This window comes from Helianthus annuus, chromosome 5, assembly GCF_002127325.2.
Source record: "Helianthus annuus cultivar XRQ/B chromosome 5, HanXRQr2.0-SUNRISE, whole genome shotgun sequence".
NCBI lineage: Eukaryota > Viridiplantae > Streptophyta > Magnoliopsida > Asterales > Asteraceae > Helianthus > Helianthus annuus.
In genome coordinates, this window is record NC_035437.2 from 51,150,465 (window position 1) to 51,173,804 (window position 23,340).

At 36.1% G+C, this 23,340-nt stretch overlaps 1 protein-coding gene across 1 annotated transcript; it reads right to left on the reverse strand.

Moving 5' to 3' along the window:
- Positions 1–2,025: 2,025 nt before the first annotated feature.
- LOC110943309 lies at positions 2,026–2,598 on the reverse strand. Its single transcript, XM_022185060.1, has one exon. It carries the CDS (start codon positions 2,596–2,598, stop codon positions 2,026–2,028), a length of 573 nt encoding a protein of 190 aa, XP_022040752.1.
- Between the last annotated feature and the right edge of the window lie 20,742 nt (positions 2,599–23,340).

Below are 23,340 nucleotides of genomic sequence, written 5' to 3' on the forward strand. Positions count from 1 at the left end.
CCTACTGCTTTATATTTTCAGAAAATACAAAAAGATTTTGATTTCTGCTTTATTTTCGACAACCGATATCTGAAATGTTGAGTTTCAAAATCTAAGTAAGCTGATTGTGTTTCTGAAAATAAAACAACTTCATTAATTTGATACTTGATTTAAAATCAAAAATTTTCAAAAACAGTTTGTGATATCTCCGAGGTCATTAACTTGAACTTGGATGATAAATTGTGTGGGAGTTGGATTCTTTAACGCTGCCATATCTATAAAGTTTGTTGATAGGGGGAGTGGTTTAGAGAATTTATTTGTTGGTTTTAAAATGTTGATACTTATTTGGTGTTTGAGTAATTGCAGGATAAGAAAGATACCAGATTACGATCCCGGAAGCAGAGTCTAAGGGGGAGTCTGAAGACAAGCTGAAAGTGAGGAAGAGTTTGTAGCTGAAAAACTAGGTGTCGATCCCTAAAAGCACGGAAGCTTGATGAGAGGGGGAGCCTGCTGATGATAAAGCTGTTGATGATATAGTCAGTAATGAGATTCTGGTAAAAGAGTCAAAGTTAGAAGCTGTTCAAAGAGAAAGAATGATGGATGCTTACGTTGTTACAATCTGATTGAGATGGCAAGATGATCAAGACCGAAGAGGTGGCATAACAGAGAATGGTCACTGAAGACTTCATCAATATCCGAGGGGGAGTCTGTTAGTGCATTACGTCTATTAACTTCGTCTTGTATCATGTAATAGGATAGGATAGGATATCCGGTGCACGAGGTTCGAGAAACGAAATTAGGTGTTAAAGCATGAGGTTCCGCTTATACGGACATGCCATATAAGCGAAACCATAACAACAGTTTCGCTTCAATGGACAGTCCAAATAAGCGAAACCTTTCACCTATATATAGTGCACTTGATGTTCATTTGGTAACGGTTCTGAAAATTGTAACGAAGTGCTGCCAATTTGCTTCCAGGTTGTAAACGTTGTTAGATCAATAAAAGAAAGCATTATAATTAGTTTGAGTGTCTAATTCATTGATTCCGCCTCTGAATTGGATAAACAACTCTTCGGATTGACTCATTCGGGTTCAACAACGATCCTACAATGCTAACAGAGATTTATTGTCTTAAAAAGGTTGTACCATCATAGCCATTTTAATAATTTGGCTAGGTTATACCTCTAAGAAAATTTCTTTGGCAGATCAATAAAAATTGAAATAATAAGACATGATGATGTATTAAAGTACATAATTAAAATCCAAAGAAATTTCATTAAACTACTACAAGTGCCCTAAACGGGTCTTAAAAGAACACACTGCCCACGCGAGGGCTACAGAAATAGAAATAAGTCCTCACAGGGACCAAGTACTGAAAATAAAATGTCCTCGCAGGGACTTGATTGAAAAACAATATAAAATAAGATAAACAACTTCCTACTTCTTCGTTCCTTTAATAAGGCTTGCAAGGCCCTTGAGGAAGCTATTATGTTGCTTCTTGCTTTTGTTTGCCTCATGCTCAACCCTATCTAATCTTTCCAGGATCTCCTGAGTTTGCTGCTGTTGGGGAGGAGGAGGTTGCTGGTAAGGCGGGTATTGATAACCCTGAACCGGGTATCCAGTTGGATAAACTGGAGGATAAGAAGAAGGGTAAAGATGATGGTATTCTGCAGCTGTAAGGTACGGATCATGAGTTCCATAATCCGATGGATAACCCATTGGGTTTTCAAAAGGGTTGTACCCAAAAGAACCTAGGTAAGTTGGGATTGGGTTGTCGAAACCCATTCGCGGTGGCGGTGGTGCATAAGAAACTGGCGGAGGATCTTTCTCCGGCACCGCGTTTGAGGGTCCACCCATTTGGAGGTCCTCGGGAATAGGAGGGTAAGAACTTGAACCCCGAGGAGAACTAAAACGAGGTCCTCCTCGCACGGATATCCGTACATTCCTCCTTCGCCTCGGTGGCTCGGGAGGTGGCTGTTGAGGCGGCTCCTCAACAGGAAGTGGTGGAGGTGAAACTGCTTGAAGCTGGGGTTCAACCAAAGGTGGTTAAGCAGGAGAGTTATGGTACGAAGGAGTAAAGTACCAATCATACGCGGCCATCCTCTCTTGGTATGAATCGGGCCCACGATACGGTGATCCATGAAATGGGGAACCGCTTGAGATGCTAATTGGGTGGCCCGGTGTCCCAGTTTGCATTTCTGGGTCTGGGTCGTCGTCCATCTCCATTTCTTGAGAAAAGTGATCCTCAGGGCCCAAAGGGTTGTAGCCCAAAAAGTCGTTGACATAATCATTCGAATTAAACTGTGACGGGGAGTATGTAGAATCCGAATGATGGAAGGAATGAGAGTGCAACGAATGGTATGACTGGTGAGACTCATGGGAGTGTTGAGAATGTTGCGAATGCTGGGGCTCGTCTGGAACAGGCGGCCCGAAAGATGGATGGAATGAAGGAGATGAGCTCAACGAGATAGAATGCCTCGCTGGCTCGAAAGAGTGACCCCACAGATTGTGGGAGTCAGAACTGGAAAATGACGAAGACATAGTGCGTCGATGTGAAGGTCCTGCTGATGGTCCCCCTCGCATGGGACCCTTTCCTTTATCCCTAACTCTTGGTGGCATTGAAGCTGATCACCTGTCAAAACAAGTAAAACAAAACAAAATAAAATATAAACAGCATAGGAAAGTTAAGAATAAATCCTAGGTCATTTGCCTAGACTCGAGAGTCTAAGGAACGTGCTTATTGTGTCACTGAGATTAAACACAAAAGGTTAGTGTTTAATTCACTCAATGTTGGCTCTGATACCAACCTGTCACCCCGATATTTCCACATATTACCAGTGGGCCCAGTGGGGAGTATCGTGACGTAGTTGATACACACAATATAATAGCACAGCGGAAGGCTTGGTGATTAAACTATTACAAACCATAATGTCTGAGTATTCGAGTAAATGAATATACAGACTGGATGTAATAAGATCCACAGGCGGATAATAAAAGTACAAAGAAACAAAAACAACAGACTTTAGGTATCTATGGATTTGCAAGATCCTCTTAAGACACCTAATAGCTCCAGCCTATTACGAGAGGTACCTGTCAATCAGTCTTTAGAAAAATACGTCAATATAAACTGGTAAATACGATTGACTGACTCTTTTGAAAACATTTATGAAAATTGATTTAAGTGCACATGGCATAAATCTTTTATAACTTGGGACAATTATTTAAAATAATCTTGTATACAGATTTATATGTTTGTCATACAATTGGGGCCGGTTGGAAGCCGGTCGTGATTAATCGACTCACCACTTATAGAACCCACAAAGGAGTTATCCCCAACATGTGGGTTTATATTTTAGCATTTTCATCTGTCAGGTGTATGCCTACACCCCGTGCATACGCCGTGGCCATTTTCAAATGAAATGAGCTAAGGATATCCAGGACACGGTCGAATTAACCCCCAATGCTTATGTTATCAAACAAGACAGATTAAAACGGGTTATGTAAATTTATTAATCACAATCCGATTAAATGATTTCATACCCGACCAAGTGGTATTATTATAATACCATATCCCAAGCCCGTATAAGGGAAAATAAGTTAAAAGTATTTACCTGAGCTAAAGTGAAAGATAACTCAGCAGTATAATCCTAAAGCTTCTTGATAGTACCTTCTACTGGATGCTACTAATCTGTATGGAAGGTTAATAACCTATTAGGATGCTAACGGGTCTTTAGCTAAGTCAAAGACTCGGACCGGCTAGTTAGAAAGAGACTTTACGGTTCTAAACGCTAGATTAAGCGGAGACCGGAATAGAATGTGGTTTAGACCTGACAAGCTTGGATACTTGTGTAATATGGGTAAACTAAACACATTCTGGAAATTGAGGATTTAATGATAAGGTTTGACCCGTTTCGGCTATTATACGTCAACTAGTCACGTAAACCGATCCAAACGCATAAATGCGTAACGGGTAACCAAATAAATTATATACAGGTCTTAATCGTTATTATGCTCAAAATATGTTAATACATCAGTAGGATGTTAACATATATGCCCAAAAAGTAATTTAAACCAAGTTAAGTCCCATAAGGGTATTTTGGTAATTTCAATGATTATAAAAGAGTTTAAATATTAAACTGAGTTTCAGGTCTGCTCTAATCAGAAAAAATATGTATTTTTATAAGTTATAACAGTAGGATATTGTATATATGTGAAATTTATCTTTTATAACCAAACTATGCACCGTAGGGGCATTTTGGTAATTTCACATAAGCTTTAATGGTCAAAATGTAAATTCTGAGTTTAAAACTTAGGCTTACTTTTTAATTACATAAATTAACCTAAAACATCAGTGGGTAATAAGTTTTACATGCCAAAAATAGTTGTAACTCATACTATGCGCTTAAAACGCTTAAAAGTCGGTTTTAAGCGATTTTCGGGTTAAAATAGGAAATCTGAGTTTTTGATCAGTTTATAAAGTTCAAAATATTTTATTTATCATATACAATCAGTAGCAAAAAGTTTGACATCAAAATGTTATGTAAAACTCATTGGGTTTAGATAGGCTTTATGTTAATTACGCCGTTTAATTAATAAAAAGCTTTCTAATTACGCTATTGAGCATAACTCTTAGTCTAGACCTCAAACTGATGTCAAATTTTCGGGACAAGTCTAAATATCAGTAGCAAAGGTTTTTGTCCATTCACATTGCTAAAAATCTCAGTTGTGTGTCAAAAGGGCGTTTATGGCATTTTTAAGCATAATAACAATCAAGTGCATATAATTCAAACCGCTAAGAATCATGCAATATAACTTCAGAGGGTTATACTACTGAGTAATGTGGTCCTAATGGAAGCTTAAAACATGGAAGAATTAAGCTTGAATGGGTCAGAGCTGAAAGTCAAAGCAAAAGTCAAGCTTTTGCGACTTTCGGTTATAAACTGACCTTAAACTATTAATTGCCGGGTTAGGACTGATAAAACATGTCTTAATATTAATTACCAAGTCATTAGAATGTTAAAATATAATTTAGAACTTCTGTTTTACTAATTTAAATCATTTTCAAACATTCTGTCCAGTTTGACTTTTTGTCAAGCTACTTTGACCCGACAATTAACTAGTCAAACGAAATAATTATGAGGTGCCCTTTTAAGGGTTAATCACCTATCCTAATATGGTTCCATAACCTCTTTCGTTTTGATCAATGGTTAGACCATATGTGATTAAACTGAAAGTCAAATCTAAATTACGACAAGTTTGACTTTTCGATAATTAAGCTAATTAAAACGACTAAGCAAGTAACTAAACCCTTACTAATGGTTCTTGCTATCTTTTCTACACTTGGAAATCTTCTCCTACTGATTGCAAGCTCCAGGTGAGAGTTCTTGAAAGAATGCAAGTGAAGTGTGCATATGAACTTAGAACTAGAGTCCTTTATATAGCAAATTCCAAGTGTTTAGATCACTTCCAGGTGTTAAGGAACATCCTAGGATCACCCCAGGTGTCCTAGTTGATTTATAAAACTGGTTGAGAGCCCCTAGGATCGATACAAACGAGTTTGAGTCGGTTAAACTGAATAACCTGCACCTGTCTTGCATTTTCTGCGTTGGGCACTTTTAGGCGGCCCGAAGAAGATCTTAAAGGGTCTTACGCGGCCCGCGTAGAACCGGGAAACAGGTTAAATAAGTTTCTGAATTGGCAGAATCAGTCCTTGTTCGTTTAAAACCCATTTTAACATGGTTTTTGGCAATAAAAGCCCTTGTAATCAGTTTGTTGAGGCTCAAGGATGTATAGACTAACTTTGTTAGGCTCGGGCTCGTTAATTATCACTATGAATGCAATGTTTCATCAAGTTGACACTTATAGCCCAAAATCTTGAAAACATGCTTAACGATCTCGAAACCACGTGATGTTTTTATCACTTATTCTTGAGAGTATAGTTGAATATTTCGAAGCCTCGGTTTCGTTAAAAGGTCACTCAGAGGTCTGAATTAACATGTTGACACGTTTAACCCTTGTAGTTTTATAATCTTTCGATTATTTTCACAAACGACTTCTTATATCCAATTGATCACTCATTTAAGGATATATTCTTCACGTATGGTCATTCAGTGGCCTAAGTTTGGCATGTTGACACTTTTAGTCCCTCTGTAAACATAGTTTCACTGTTTGTCAACTTTAGTCCTTCAAACTCAATCTTTCACATATTTAGAGTTTAGGACACGTGTCTATACATAATTGGACACGTTTTTACGTGGTGTTACAGAAAGATAAACCTTTTGTTTGGGGACCCAAACAAGAGGAATCCTTTCAAACGCTTGAGGACTTGCTTTGCAATGCTCCTGTTCTTGCTCTTTCGGATGAAAACGATGATTTCGTAGTGTATTGCGATGCATCGAACCGTGGTCTTAGTTTCGTCCTCATGCAACGAGACAAGATTATTGTAACGCCATCACGTTAAAAACCAATAATAAAATACTTTGTGGAAAATAGGCCCATATTTTTTTTCTGACATTACGTAATAAAGGATAATATTCCCAAAATATATGAATCCACATAACTGGATTAATAAAACATTTGCAAACAAGTATTTAGAAAAAATTTTCCATGACCCATTTGCAAAACGACAAATCTTTACGAAAACAAAACCTGGTTAACAACCAAAGTTTTTATAAAATAAGCATAAGCCATTACCACATTGACATACTAGCATTTCGCTAAAACAAATGTTGGACTTAAACTCCAAAATACCAATAATTAAATCTAATTGGCCCAATAAAGAAACCCATATACTTAGTGAACAAAATATCACTAAATCCTCCTATCGTTGACCCGCTTCCATGACTTGATCACTTTCGCCTTTCTACCACCCTAATCTGTCATATAACATTACCATATCATTAGTGTCGACTGGGAAACTATGGTAAGCATAATAATAACTAATATACTGATTGAACCGGATTATTTCTGAACAACTTGTGAGCTCTTTTCTTATTTCATGATTGTGACAACTGGCACTTTTCCATGTATTCCGTAAAATACAAACAGTAATTTATACCTTAATGATTGTGCATGATTGAACCAATGATATGAATGATTCCTGTTTACTTTCAAAGACATACAAATGCATTACATGATTGCATGATTGCTTATCATTATTAAATGCAACCCGGAATAGTTGAATTAGTGCACAAGACGAGACTAGCAAAATAAACAGATAAACTAGAAGTACTGACGGGAGTTCAGTACTCAGATAGACATGTTGTTAGAACACAGAATGAGCCCCGGAACCAAGAGTTACACTAAAATATTATGTAGGAAAGTAGGGACTATAAAACTGCCTTCTGAGTGACGATTTAAGTGCCAGAAAATGCCTAAAACACACTAAAACTGCAGAATTCTGTAGAAAACAGCAAAATTCAGCATTTTAAGCTCAAAATATAATGCAGAAATGTGGTTTAATGGTCCAGAATAACTTGCTAAGTGTCGGGAATCAAAACTGTCATAAAAGACATCATATTGCACACTAAACTGCGCAATGTAGCATCTTAATGAACCGGTAACCAAACGAACAACCGGACACTACCCGAAACACTAAAATTTAACTAGAAGCATTGTTTTAATGTTACAAAGCTAGTTATAATCACCAAAGATCATATTACATCTTAAAATCACTAAACACATTAAACACTAACTATAACACTTGAAATCTAACCAAATTATGTAACTAAGTGTTAAAACCCAACTAAGACCCCCCCCCCCCCCCAATTGTGGACGGTTCATAAGAGGGTCCCACCTCTTGATTTCTTTTGAATAATAAATTAGATATGTTGAGTAGATTATGAACACATTAACCTCCATATAATGAGATGTTGGGAGTAATTTTATATAAACCATTAGTCCACATTTACTTCTCATTTCATCACCTTCAAGCTTCACAAACACCCCTCTTCTCCTCTCTAGCTCACGGCCCCAAAAACCCTTCCAACACCATCATTTTCTACCTCCAATCCATACATTCTAAGGCATTCCTAGGGTGTTTCAAGCTTAACTGAGGAGGTTGCAAGCATAGGAAGTTGAAGGACCACTTTGGAGAGCTTTTATCCACCTCAAATCTTCTTCATCTTGCACATTGTTCTTCCCTAGCCTTAGAGCTAGTAGTAAGCCTCTTTGATCTTGTTTTTACTCTTAATTTTAGTGGTTAAAGTAAGATGTAACTTGGTAATCTAAAGAAACTCACCAAATCAAGAAGATGAACATGAACATAAAGCTCTAAAATATGAAAATCTAAGTTGTTTTAGTGTATCTAGTAAACTTGTTTGTTGAATACTTGTATATATGGTGTAAATCACCATATGAAGCTTGCTAGATGATGATTTAACACATGATCTAGCAAGTATGAGGATGGATCTTGAAGAATTTATGATGATCATCCTTTATGTGAACTATGAACTTGAAGATAGACTTGATTATGTGTTGGATGATTATTCCTACAAGATATAAGTCTTGAAAATGTAAGATTTCAAAAATAAGATTTTCAAGAAACTAAAGTTTACTTCAATAATTAACATGGTTTGATTTTTGAAAGAAAGAAAATTTGTTTTAAGTGTTAGATGGAACACTTAATATGTGGAAGTCATGAAAAAATCAAGAAAATTAGTTTTTGTAAAATTATCTTACAAGTTGTAAAGGATGAAAATTTATAAGAATGAGTTTTATAAAATAAGAACCATGGATTTTGTGTTCTTACAACATATTAAACAACATGTTAAATTACTACAAAATTTTACTAACTTCAAGTTCATGTCATATTGTAAAAATGCACATTTATGGCTTATGGTAAGTCATATGAAGATTGTTGTTGATTGATGATGAATTTTTACAAGAAAATGATATGCTATTAAGCATGTAAACCTCCATTTTTAAGGGGAAACTATGGTAAAATTTTTGTAAAAATTAAACACTTAGAAAAATATTTTTAAACAAGTGTTTACAAGTAATTTCCGATCTTGGTTTTAAGTATAAAAATTGCCATAATTTTATTTATAAAAATTACAAATATTGGAGGTTGATTTTTGTTAATAAAAATGGCTAAGTATATATTTAGGGAAAATATATATTTAGATGTCACAAAATTATGTGCTACTTGTATATTGATTGTATTAGTATATTAAAATTTGGGACTTGAAAATAATACACCACACCAAAATACCAAAAGTTGTAATATAAAATATTACCAAAATCACAAGAAAATAAATATATAATTTATACCCGAATATTGGACAAATCGGACAACGGACATTTGACTATATATATTCCGGAAATAAATTCGTAACTTAACGGTATTTTTGAAACCGAAGAAACGGCAAAATATAATTTTTTACAACTATTACAAAATATATCATATTTTGTCAAAATAGAAAATGTATTATTTTTGAGTGGAGAAAAATATATATTTTCTTACACAACACAAAAATATATTATTTTGGCGAAAACTAAAAAATATATATTTTTCTAAGTTTAATCTTAAAAATTATATTAGTTTAAGATATATATGAAAGTATACATATTTTTGCCAAGTAAAATTTATAGACATTTACTATAAAAATTCTCTTAAAATATATGTATTTTAAGAATACAAAGTTGGCGATTTTAGTTGTATAAAAATAATATTCCGGAAAGTCTGAGTCACAGGATGAAAATGAGGGAAGTTTTCATGATAGTTATCTTAAACATTCAAAACCTGAGAAAGTTGTGAATGATGATTCAAAAGGATTGGTTTATACCATGATTGGATCGGACAAATTATTCTTAGATATTGAAGTCTCGATTCAAAATGTGATTTCGGAAAAGATTGAAAAAGTTTTCAAATTGGTAGAAATTGAAAAATCAGAAATTTCAAAATTTGCTGGAAAGAGCAGGAAAACTTTTTATAACAAACCTAATTACAAGAAGAAAACCATGAAGGGTGGGTTGGGTTATAAGAAGAAACAAAATCAGAAACGATTTGAGAAGCCAATTTATCAAAAGAAAATGAACTTTGTTCATGGAACAAGTTCTGAAGAAGGGAAAGAACTCCAATTTAGACGACAGTCTAATGAAAAGTTCTATGCTAAAAAGAAAATGCAACAACAATAGGTTAAAGATGTTTCAAAAAGAACTTGTTTTAAATGTGATCAAACTGGACATCTTATTCGCAAGTGTCCAAATCTTAAACATGTTGATGTTGAGAAAAGAAAGTTTGATGTTGTGAATCAAAAGTCAACCAAGTTTGAATCAAAACAAACTTGGAAGCCGAAAAAGTCAAAGGCTGAATCACAACAAACTTGGAAACAAGTGACACCCAGATTTAGAACAACACAAAGTTGGAAAACAACTGTTGATATGACAAAACCAAACCAGTTTTGGAAACCAAAAGTTGTTGTTCAAAATAATAACATTCAAAATGAATCACGAATTTATAAAAGGAATGTTTCAGAAGGTTAAAGTTGGGTGGTCAAACAACAAAAGGTTTCAGTTGAAGGAAAACTTAAAGAAGATGTTTCTGAAAAGAATGAACGAAACTATCCAGCTTTACCTGGAAAGATTCATGTTCAGTTACCTGAGTCTAAACAGGCTTGGGTTGATTTGTTCAAGTGATTAAGTTGAGTGAATGTGCAGGTGCTCTTGAAGAAAAATGAATGTCAGATCGAGGAAAGGAGCAGCCTGGCACGAGAGAAGGCTGTTGGTCCCTCCATCTAAATACAGGGAGTTTATTTGGTTCTGTACATAAATAAACCATATTAAAAACCCTAAAAAATTGAAAAATTTTAAAACCAAAAATATGTTTTTACTTTGTTAAAAATTGAAAAATGAAAAAAATATGTTCGTTTTTAAATTTTGTCAAAAAATCAAAAATTTCAAAAATGTTTTAATTGAATATGCCGAAACCCTTACGGCGGAACAAACATGATTAATTTCACAAGACTGAAAAACGGTTTTCAAACTGTCAAATATCAATGTGTTATAAATTACGGGGGTATATTTTCTGCAAAACAGAGCATGTAAAGCAGAAAATAGATTGGGAGACAAAGCTATCTGCATCGGGTTGTCAAATTTGTTTTAAATGTTTTGAATTTTAGGGGGAGTAAAAATTTCAAAAAATACAAATACATTTGAAAATTTGAAAAAGGCCAAAAACAATCGAAAATTAAAAATGAGTTTTGTGTAAAAAGAGGAAATGATAGTACATCAGTAGACAATCATAGTACGCTAAAGAAATGCAATGTTAAATGTGATAAACGGTCTCACTGATGATATGCTAGTAGGTTTTTACACATTTAGTAGATTGTTTTCGAGATATAAACCTAAATATCAATACTTACTTATCTCCTGGGGAACATCTCTCGGATATATGGGTAACCCCCGAAATCTTGTTTGAGAGATTGCTGGATTCTGAGATACTAGGTCTTTATACTGTTTGATATCTGGGATATTATACCTGGTCTTCTGATATTGCGGAAGCAATGGCCTAGACCTCGTATAATACTTTACGCGCTTTAAAAGCTTACCCTCTGCATAAAAATTGAAAAATATCGAAAGATAGAAATCAATTGCAGTTGTAAAGAAGATCCCCAAGGGGGACACACCTCAAAATCGAGCCTTCATCTCTTTGACTGAACAGTAGTTCACACTTGAGCTCTCAAGGTCTCACACTAACCCAGAGTACAGATATCATCATGGTATATTCACCTGTAAGACTGAATCTAGGGAAACTTGATACGAGAGTATATTCTGAGGTGGGACACGCGAATAAGTTTAAGTGCTTAAAACATTAACTCATATCTCGAAGCAGTTGAACTTTGTGTGAAAATTTAAGTGGATCAGTATACTGACAATCTAAGTGAATTGTTTAGAACTTAAAGTGTTAAAAGCTCAATGGTGCTAGTGATTTGTCATAAACTGATATGATCCTCTGACACGAACTCAAACAAAAAATATTGTCTGTAAATATTTCTTTACTGTTTTATGTTAAAGAAAAAGTACAAAAAGATTTTCAGAGTGTTTTAGCATAAACTTTGAAAAATACAAAAATATTTTGTTTCTAATTTATTTTCGACAACCGATGTCTGAAAGCTGAGTTTCAAAGTCTAAGTATGTTGAACATGTTTCTGAAAAGTAAATGTGACATTTGTGCTTGTAATCATTGTGAACAATTCATTTATCAATGAAATAAAGTTATTTGATCCTAATGTTTGTTTGTTTGTGTTTGATGTTTTTCATGTTTTGACTTTTATCCAATTTCAAACTCTATATCGCTTTCTAGAGAATTATACGCAAACTGGTGCGTAAACGTACTCAGTTTAACGTGACAAATACTTCGGAACATCAATTTATGCTTAACATACCTTAAATAACCTTTACATAACTTAGAAATAAGTTTTGAAGGCTTTGGTATGGCAAAATCTTGTTTATTCGCTTACAGGGACTAAAATTGACAAACTGCGAAAGTATGCCAATTTGAACTGTAACAAACATTCCGGAACATGCCCATAAGTTAAACACACCCTAAATATCCTTTAGATAACTTAGAAATAGGCTATGAGAGGTTCGGTGTAATAAAATAAACTTTTGGGGTCATTCAGGGACTAAAAGCGTCAAAAAGTGCATAAGTTTGCATTTTCGCGCATAACTTACGTTCTGAATACATCCGGACATCCAAAAATTTATTTAATCATTATAATATTATGTTTTAGTGATTGGCTTGTCAAAAATCCATTCGTCGCGCAATTTGGACCGTTTTCGCGTCCGTTACGACTTCCGTCGTAATTAACCGAACAACGCAATAGTACGGCCAAACGAACTGACATCCGGCATATTTTTTAGCATATTTCATGTTCCCTATGCTTTATCATCCTTTTAGAGCTTAAAAATGGGTTTGACGGGTGTTAGAGGTGCCAAAACACGACCATACGCGCACAGGGACCAAAGCTGCCAAAACTGAAACTTGGCTGGTCTGCAGGGTCCTTACAGACCGTATGGATATGCTTACGGTCCGTAAGCCATGCCCAGAATAGTAGAAAGTGCTTTCCAGCTTGATCCAGCTTTTACCCACTTGTGCACATGGTTTTTGATAAACTATGGGCTGGTTTGTGTGCCCATCAAGGTACCCAATCAAGGTATGGCAAGTGTACGGTTTAGATCGTGTCCCCTTCTCCAAGAAAAGATCTTAACGGTAGTGCTACACCTATAAATACCCCCACTCTTTTCATTCATTTCCCACATTTGATCTGAGTTTTTCTCTAAGTGGTTGTGTTTGTACACTTCCTACCTGAGATTACTTGGAATCAAATCTTGCGGGGACCCGTTGTAAGTTTTCTTTCGTGCTTTTCTTTCGTTTTAGCGTTAAAGTCAAACTGTGTTTGACTTTCTGCATTGACCAGTTTATGGTCAACGCGAAGTTCGTTTGAACTTCATAACGTGAGCGTAATAACGATGGTTATAGTCTAGGGTATTAAAATCGTTTGTTTTAATACCAAACCTGTTTTCTAACTTTACTAAACATGTTCTAACATGTTTAGCTCGTCACTTTTAGATTTGTGCTTGTCTAGGGTTGTAAGGTAAGCGATCTAAACAATCGCTTATGCTTATGAACCCGACCCATTTGGTCGATCTTTAGGATCCGACCAAACACTTTGGGTGACCGTAGTTGTATAGGGAATAACCTTCCAAGGTTATACCTTATGGTCACGTCGTCTAAGTAGTTGTATGATACGTAGTTCTTATGCCTTAGGAAAATTACCAAAAATACCCTTTTTGCACTAAAATTCATTTTAAGCCTATGTAACGAAATTTTTGACATCTAAACTGATTTAGCAACAATATTAAACATGTTAAGGCATATCTTGCTTGTCATAGGGCTAGTTAGGCATTCCGAACGCGTTTTACGCAAACGACGCGTTAAAGTGGCATAAGCTACCTACACGGGTCATAACGGGTCAAAAGCACTTAGGATAAGTTTCGTTTTAGTATGTAGGCTTTGTTAAACCATATTACATAAGTTCCCACACTTATGTGGTTTACGAACCCTCGTACTACCCGATCCTCCGATAGGTCCGTTATTAATGTAGATACCTATATTAGGTGCCGTTTGAATCCGTGATCTTCTAGCTTGCTTGGTGGATATCTAAAGTCTATTGAGCAATCTCAAGTGAGTACATAGTCCCCTCTTTTACTGTTTTTCAAACGTTTTGGGGTGAAACACATGTGCCTACTTGTTACTTTCATGCTTTCCTGTTTTCATATCATATACTTGCTATGTTCATTAGTACACTTATAGTACATGATTTCATTATGTTTTGCTATGTGTGTTTACTTGACATGCTAGCACATTGTTTTACATTACATTTGTTTTGCTATGTGTGTTTACTTAACATGCTAGCACATTGATTTACATGACTTTTCTGCTTTGTATGTTTACTTAGCATACTTAGTACATTACTTTCACATAACTTGTTTACATTTGGTATAACATTTGGTTTATTTAACGGATCTTTATTACATTCATTAACACCGATCATGCCGCTCGGTAGTAAGTACTGGTACCATAGGACTTGACAAATCCCGTTCCTGACATCCTAGGTTTGTTTGGGTGTAAGGAATGACCGAATCCGAAAACATTTTACTTTGATAACCTTCACTCTAAGGTTATCCTGTTGTCTCAAGGCTTGGATGTATGCGTTAACTTACTACATACGTGTTTGTATCAATAAAACATGCATTCATTTTACAAAATATAACTTTTGATTTATTTCAAATACTTGTTTTGTTCATTTTTACTTATGGTTTAAGTAGTCTCATTTTTACTTACCATACATAACTTTTGTTTACACTTTACATGACTTATACTTAACTTGGGTTATACTATGACATTTAACTATTGGTTGAAACATGAACGCTTACATTGTTGGTTGGTTTGGATGACTTGAATAACGAGGCATGTGTAATATGATACAAACATGGTGGATACGCCGCTGGTACTTCCTATATATAAGTGTTTGTATGATATTACATATCGTAGCGTTATTTGTAGGATCGTATTCTGACCGAACGAGTCGTTCAGAGGTGTTTTCGTCAAATACAGGTGCGGAAAACAAGTAAATGACGTAGGAATAGCTAGTATATCACTTTAAACTCCTTTTCTATTGATTTGACGATGAGTACAATCTGTTTTCGATCCGGCAGCACTTCGGTACGAAAATCAGGAACGTTACAAATGAATTCGCTCTTAGGGTATTTATAGGACTTTGGAACCGCTTATTGGACAGGCCCAATAAGCGGTCCATACATATGTCACATTAGCGGCCCAACCGGTTGACACAAAAGCGGTCCAACCAGTTGTCACATGAGCGGCCCACATACCCTATGTACCTATGAGCGATCCAAGAACTATAAACCTATACAATCTCACTATTTCTCGTATATTGTGCCCAGATCTAACACTTAAGGCTAATGACTCGATACAAGACGTAATCAGCAGATCTAGTGCACCAACAGACTCCCCCTCAGATGTTGATGGAGTCGACTATCGAGTCACACCATGCTGTATCTTCACATCTTCAGTCTTGATCAGTCTTCGAGCTTTTCTCTCTCTTTCTACAAACTCCCCCTATCGATTTGCTGGCATTTCTTTGATCTTCAGCAACATCTTCAGGATCGTTGTCTGATCTACACAGGCCTTCAGAATCGAAGAACCTAGCTCTAAAAACACTTTAATTCTCTTGATCAGATCTCTTGATTCCTGCACAATCTTAACCCAGAAATAAATTTTCTAGATTTATTACATATCAACAACCTGTGCATCAACCCAAGACTTTCTCTCACCAATCTATGATGAACCACTTGAAGAAGATTAGATTTATCGAAAACATTTAGATTTACACAAACACTCCCCCTCAAATACTGCTCATCATGTTTAGCACATGGAATTTTGAAAATCAGTTTTCCAATATCAGTTGTCGAAAATCTTTTTGACTTTTCAAAATTATGCTAAAACACACACAAAATCTTTTTGAATTTTTCAAGGTGAGAAAATAAAATGCAGAAATAAACTATTTACACACAATATTTTTGTGAGTTCGTGCAAGAGGATCATATCAGTTTGTGAGACAAATCACCAACACCGTTAAGCTTGATTTCATTTTTAGTTTTAAACAATTTACCTAGATTGTCAGTATGTTTGTCCTCTTAAATTCTCAACACAAATTTCAATCGATTCGAGATACGATATTAATGTTTTAGAGACTTAAACTTAATTGTGTATCACTCCACTTGAATATACTCCCGTATCCAGATCCCAAATATTCAGTCTTACAGGTGAGTATACCACAGATGATATCTGTAAAGGGTAGATGCGAAACCGTGAGAGCTCAGGTCAGAACTTCCGTTCAGCAGAGTGATGACGGCTCGACTTTTGGTGGGTCCCCTTTAGAGGATCTTTTTGCATTTCAACAGCAGCGACTATCAATTTTATTGTTTCATCAGCATGCTGAGGGCGAAGCTTATGTTTCAAAGCTTTTAGCAGAAAGTATTATCCGGGGACTAGGTCAGAACTTCCATTCAGCAGAAGTCCCGGGATAATACCCCAGATATCACTGAGTATAAAGACCTAGTATCTCAGAATACGGGACCTTTCAAACAAGATTTCGGGGGTTACCCATATATTCAAGAATAGTTACCCACGAATTAAGCAAGTTTGATTTAGATTTATATCTCGTTTCAATTTACTAAATGTGTGAAAATCTACTGACACATCCGCAGTAAGATTGTTTAACACTTTTTAACTTTTCATTTCTTTAGCGTGCCGTGATAGTCCACTGATGTACTATCATTTCCTCTTTTTCGCAACAAAACTCATTTTTGATATTTATCATGTTTTTGGCTTTTTCAAATTTTCAAATGTTTTTGGATTTTCTGAAAATTCCCTACTCCCCCTAAAATGCAAACACATTTTAAAGAAAATTTGAAAACTTCTAAAAATATGACCTACTGAAAACATAAAAAGTAAAACAAACTATATAGAAACTTTGACAACCGACACTGAATCACATCAAATCGCCATTCACCAGGCATAAACAATCTGAACTCCCCCTATCACAAATCATTTTCTCATTTAGATTTCAAAACACTTAAGTTTGTTTTAATCAAAATGACTTTTCCGGAAAATAAATTTGTGTTGATAGCAACCACTTGTAGGTCTATCTTTTAAAAACGGGGATGTGGTTCATCATCTTGTCTATCTTTTATCATGAATAGTAAATCAAGTACAAATTAATGTCCCTGATTTACCATTTGCATCTAAGAACCATCTGTACCACTTGTAAATGTACACACTTCAAAGAATACAAACATCTCAAAATTTAACCACAAATACCACATGTGGAATCAAGATTACCACTTGTAGATACCCAACAATCACTTGGTGTAGGAATATTACGTCTACATCACCATTTTTCAACCAGAATGCCGATTCCTGCTTCGCAATTAACCACCTGGAAGCTCCGGCGTAGTCCTTCATCCTGTAAACAAAACATTCAAGCATTAACCACAAATATTCAAACTTCTCAAATACTAGAAAGATGCCGATTCATGATCCACGATATAAACTTGGGATCTCCGGCGTAGTCCTAAGACTATCATGGAAAACAAACATCCATCCAAGTCTTCTCAGACTTGATGGATTTCAACTCCTGAGCAGTCGGGTTGTATGTAGCCTTTTTCGTAGCGTAAAAATCTTTGACCCCCTTTGCTCTTCCGCTCAACATTTTCCCAAATATCTTTTTAACATTCCCGTTGAATGTTTTTTCGACATCAAAATCATTCTTTTCTTTGTAGAATTGATTCGAAATCTCAGTTTTTCCCACTTTCTTCTTTACTTCCTCAAACTTCAATGATGGAAACTCCTCATCATTCACTAAGATCTTTTTCTCAACCTGTGGCTCTTCTGGCTTTGTGGAACCAGATTCATCGCCGATGATCACATCATCTTTCTTCGCAACCCACACCTGGTTGTCTTTTCCTTTCTTCTCATACTTGTTCTTTTGTGAACATTCACCAACCTCGAATTTTGAATTCTCAAACATTCTAAGTTTTTCAGTCGGTGGTTCAACATCAACAACTTTCTCTTTCAACTTCTGAGACACTCCCTGTTTTGCTTTAGCATTCCGTGTACAGTTCCATGCAATGTGACCGATTTCATTGCATCTGTAACAGGTACGAGTCTCTCTTTGATAACAAATCTCATCTCCATTTTTCTTTTTCTCAGCAAGAAACTCTTTGTTGGACTGTCTCCAGAATGGTTTCTGTTGTTCCTCGTCTGAGCTTCCACCTGACACAAATTCAAATTTTGTTTTAGAATTTTTCATATTTTTATCATTTTCTGGTGGAATAAAACCTAAACCTTTCTTTTTATAGCTACGATTTTGGTTAGGTTTCTTTTGAAAACCAGAACCAGAATTGTAACTCTTTTTCTTGTTTAAACGTTGTTGAACTCTAGAAGTATATTTTTTAGATTTTTCAAAATTGTTCAAAACTTTTAATTCAGGAATATTAATCTCTACTAGTTTAAAAATTTTGTTAATTACTTCCGTTTTGATGTTCATTATCGGAAACTCTTTGTTGTAATATAATTTGTCAGAACCATTCAAAGTATAAACAACTTCGAATGTTTCATCATCCAAATTTGCTTTCGATAACAAAAATTCTTTACTGTAACACCGTTTGACCGACGAATTTTGACTGTTAACTGACGACTTTGACCCTCCAGACTTAGATATCGACTCGGACTCCTCATCAGTATCCAACACTTGATCAACCACTTTTTTGATTAGAACAGACTCATGATCAGTATCGGACGAGGTAAACGTCACATCAATATTTTCTGGTAAAACGTCAGTTGTGTCGGTTTTAAGCTGTATATTGACTGCTTTTGCAAGTTGTTCCTCATTTGGTTTCCTAGGTGAATACCCATCCCAAATTGGAGGTGGACACTTGTTATAGCTAACAGTCGGTTTCTTACCACAGTCTTTCTTTTCTTTCGGCTTCTCTGCTTGAAAAGCTTCCATTCCTGCAACAGTTGGGTAAACTCGATCAATAACATAATCAGAGGTAGAATAGCTCAACAATAACCTCCTAATCCTCTCATTTTCAATCTTTTCTTTCTCCAACTCTTGCTTCCATTTTGGCACTTTCTTCAATGTAGAAATTTATAGCTTTTTGCTTTGACATTAAAGTTGCATTCATCATCGTCATCGCCTGTTCTCTTTCTGTGTTTGTCTTTTGGAGACCAGTTACTGTTTTGTTCAACACGTCGTACGATTCCTTCACATAATTGAGATTAAACAATAACTGCTCTTTCTTTTTCTCGTACTCAACTATGATGTCATCTTTTGCTGCACATTCTTTGCAAGCTTCCAAACACTTCTCACAGGGCTTGATGACTTCAACTATTTTTTCAACTTCGACTGTTTTCACAACTTCTACCACTTTCTCGACTTCGATCACCTTTTCCACTTCGATCACCTTTTCAGTAATCTTCTCAGCAACATTTTCAACATTCTGAAATTCATCTTCAGATTCAGATTGTTTATCTTTTTCAGCTCGTTCCTCCTCCAGTTTCTCCATTTTTTCTGCAAAATAGAAATGAAAACTATTAGGAGACAATTGAGATTTTTCAATTTTTATATGTTTCTCTTCCTCATCATCACTGCTGCTTATATCAGGTGAACGATCAAAATGTACAGACTTATCAGAATCACCATCTGATCCATCAGAATCCGATGGTGTTTTGTCAAATACAACATCCTAGTCTAGCACAGTTTCATCTTGTACAATTTCATCTGAACTATCTGAAACATCTCCAGAGTGTTCTGAGATTCCATCAGTACTATCTGAACTATTATCAGACGACACAGATTTTTCATCTCCACTTGACACATTCTCTCCAATAGATCTCATCCAAGTAGCAAACAAATTTGGCTCTCGGACGATCTTTGCAATGAAAGCTTTAAAACCTCCCTATTCATCTACAAACATGTCCCAACTAAAACCCTCTGGTAGTTTCTCATCATCTTGATCGATAATGCGTTCTGCAGTGGCTTCAGATGATATGTAGTCGCTCCAGCTGAAATCTACAACACAAGCTCTTTTGGAATCTTCAATTTTTCTTCCGTGAGCTGTCTGAGGTTCCTGGGATTGACCAACTTGCTGATAGATAGCTTTGCGGTAGTAGTCATCTTTTCCAAATGGATTCTGTGCTCCGCTAGCTTCTCTTCCTTTGCACTCCCGTTTGAAATGGCCCTTCTCCCTACATCGAAAACAAGTAACTTTAGATTTGTCAAAACCTAAAGTAGAAACATGTGCATCAAGAAAGTCATTTCTCCCGGTAATGGTTTTGAATTTCTCAGCCCGACGAAGAACACTCGCAAGACACCATTTGATATCCATAAGTTCCATTTCCTCGGTGTCTATTTGATCGTAATCCTCTTTGGTGAGCATAGGATTTCCGATTCTACCAGCAACAAGACCTTCATAGGATAACAGAACTGAACCAAGAAGTGCCATGTGGTCTTTAGCAGTGTCTTAAGAGAAGCTTTGACCTTCTGGAAGGTTGAGAGCTATGTTGCACTGAATTATGTATCCATTTCCGGTTTTTGTACTCTGAGACTGAAAATCTGTGTTAGTCTCTTTCGGATTCACACTCGGAAACGATGAAAACCCGATGCTGCTCTTGTTTGAACCCTGATCAGCTTTTTCAGATGAATCACCAGTACTGAAAGCGGTTTGAATTTTCGGACTTCTTTCAGCTTCAGAAACTGGAATACTACCCTTATAGTACATTTTAACATCTTGTTGACCACTAGGATTATTCATCCTCGCGATCTTTTGCTGTTCAAGATCCTGACTCTCAATTTTCTCAATAAACTGACCAATTGTAAGTTTCTCATAAACACCTGTGTTTTTCAGTATCATCAAATACGTTCCCCACTCTTTCTGAGGTAACGCGTCAGCCAACTTATCAACCCATTCCTCCCGACCTTTTTCAACTCCCAACATCGATAACGAACGCACTAAATGGCAGTATCTCTCAATTAGCTTTTTAGTATCCTCTCCTGGCAAACTGCTAAACAAATCAAATTCTTTTTTAAGCAATGCCTTCTTGCTTTTGATCATACTATCACTACCCTCGAATTTTGCTTTAAGAGCATCCCAAATTGACTTCGCAGTTTTGTCGTGTTGTAGCAGAATGAATATATCTTCTTTAATCGCCTGCTGTAACAAACTGATCATCATTTTCTCTGCTCTGTACATTGCACGTTCTTGTTCTGAGAATTCAGATATCTGTTTAGTGACTTGCAATTCTGTTTTAGGCAGTGTGTACTTTTCCAATATGCACTCCCACGATCTGAGATGATTTGCCTGAACCCAGTTTTCAAAGCGATCTTTCCACCCGTAGTATTCTTCAATACTCATCAGTTTCGGAGGTTTCTGGGTGGTTCCCATCTCATTTTCAATACTCATGGCTTGAGCAATTGCGACTGGAGTGCTCGGTGTAGCAAACGCGTTGAAGAATTCAGAACTCATGTTGACTTAACACAAAAATTCAATGCAGCTGACAGAAAAGCGGTTTAACAACAATCACAAAAGCGATCCACACTATGTCCGAAAAAGCGATCCCTGATAATCCAAATAAGCGATTCCTGATCGTTTGAATAAGCGATCCTCAATCGTCCGTATGAGCGGTTCAAGATGAGTTGTTCGAGCGATCCAAGAATGTTCGAAAGAGCGATTCAAGAATCTACTTTGGAGCGGTCCAGATCAAAAGTGTATGAATGAGCGGTTCCAGATGTGATCTAAGAGCGGTTCACAAGTGTTGTTCGAGCGGTTCACAAGTTACTCGACCGAATAAGCGATCCAGGATTGGTCCAGTAAGCGATCCAGAATGTTCCAGAAAAGCGATCCAACTTCGGACAATGATTTGACCCACTAAATCTTTGAATTTCAACCCCAAACTTTCAAGGGTTTATCTTTATACCATCGCGCACAATTCCTGAGATTTTGAGCAAGTTTCGACCGTGAAAAGTATCTGAAACTGAAAAAGAATGAGTAGAAGACAGAATTTTCGGCAATTTCCAGCTAATTCCTGTAGAACTCCTCCTCCTGAAGCTCTGATACCACTTGTAGGATCGTATTCTGACCCGAACGAGTCGTTCAGAGGTGTTTTCGTCAAATACAGGTGCGGAAAACAAGTAAATGACGTAGGAATAGCTAGTATATCACTTTAAACTCCTTTTCTATTGATTTGACGATGAGTACAATCTGTTTTCGATCCGGCAGCACTTCGGTATGAAAATCAGGAACGTTACAAATGAATTCGCTCTTAGGGTATTTATAGGACTTTGGAACCGCTTATTGGACAGGCCCAATAAGCGGTCCATACATATGTCACATTAGCGGCCCAACCGGTTGACACAAAAGCGGTCCAACCAGTTGTCACATGAGCGGCCCACATACCCTATGTACCTATGAGCGATCCAAGAACTATAAACCTATACAATCTCACTATTTCTCGTATATTGTGCCCAGATCTAACACTTAAGGCTAATGACTCGATACAAGACGTAATCAGCAGATGTAGTGCACCAACATTATTTAAGCCATTTAGTTTAGACATGTTACTTTTACAACACATTTTCACTTAAACATTTTTTTTTACAAATAACTTGGTTTATACAAACTCTTTTTACTTGGTTACTCTTTTAACCATACATTACTCTTTTACATATACTTATCATCCGATTTTGCTATCATTTTTCAAATGATTTATAAAAGAAAACACTTAACAAGGTTCATGACTGATTTTCATTAAACATTTTCTTTAAACTCAAGTCATGAATCCTATTTTCACAAAACCTATGTATCTCACAGGCATTTTTATGCTGACGTACCTATTTTCACATGTGTTTTCAGGTGCTGTTGCTTAGGATGATCATGACATACTAGGGAGGACCTGTGCCTTAGAAACTTAAAATGAAGATAGACTTAGTTTAATATTGTGATGTACTTTTGTTTCTTTTTATTTTAAGACAATGTAAACTGTTGGTTCTTGTTTTGAAACAATATATTCCACCCTTGGGTGATGAATAAAATATTATTTTAATTTCCATGGTTGTGGAACAATAATTCTGTTACAACACTCCCCGACGTTTCCGCCATGATTTGATGTTTTACGTGGTCGGGGTGTGACAGAAGAGTTGGTATCAGAGGCAATGGTTATAGGGAATTGGGTTATTAGTAATGCTTTGACCTAGACTATTACCTTTCTAG

Bases quoted from the DNA above. Each gene is read 5' to 3' on its own strand.
- LOC110943309 (XM_022185060.1), bottom strand. From the start codon at position 2,598: ATGCCACCAAGAGTTAGGGATAAAGGAAAGGGTCCCATGCGAGGGGGA.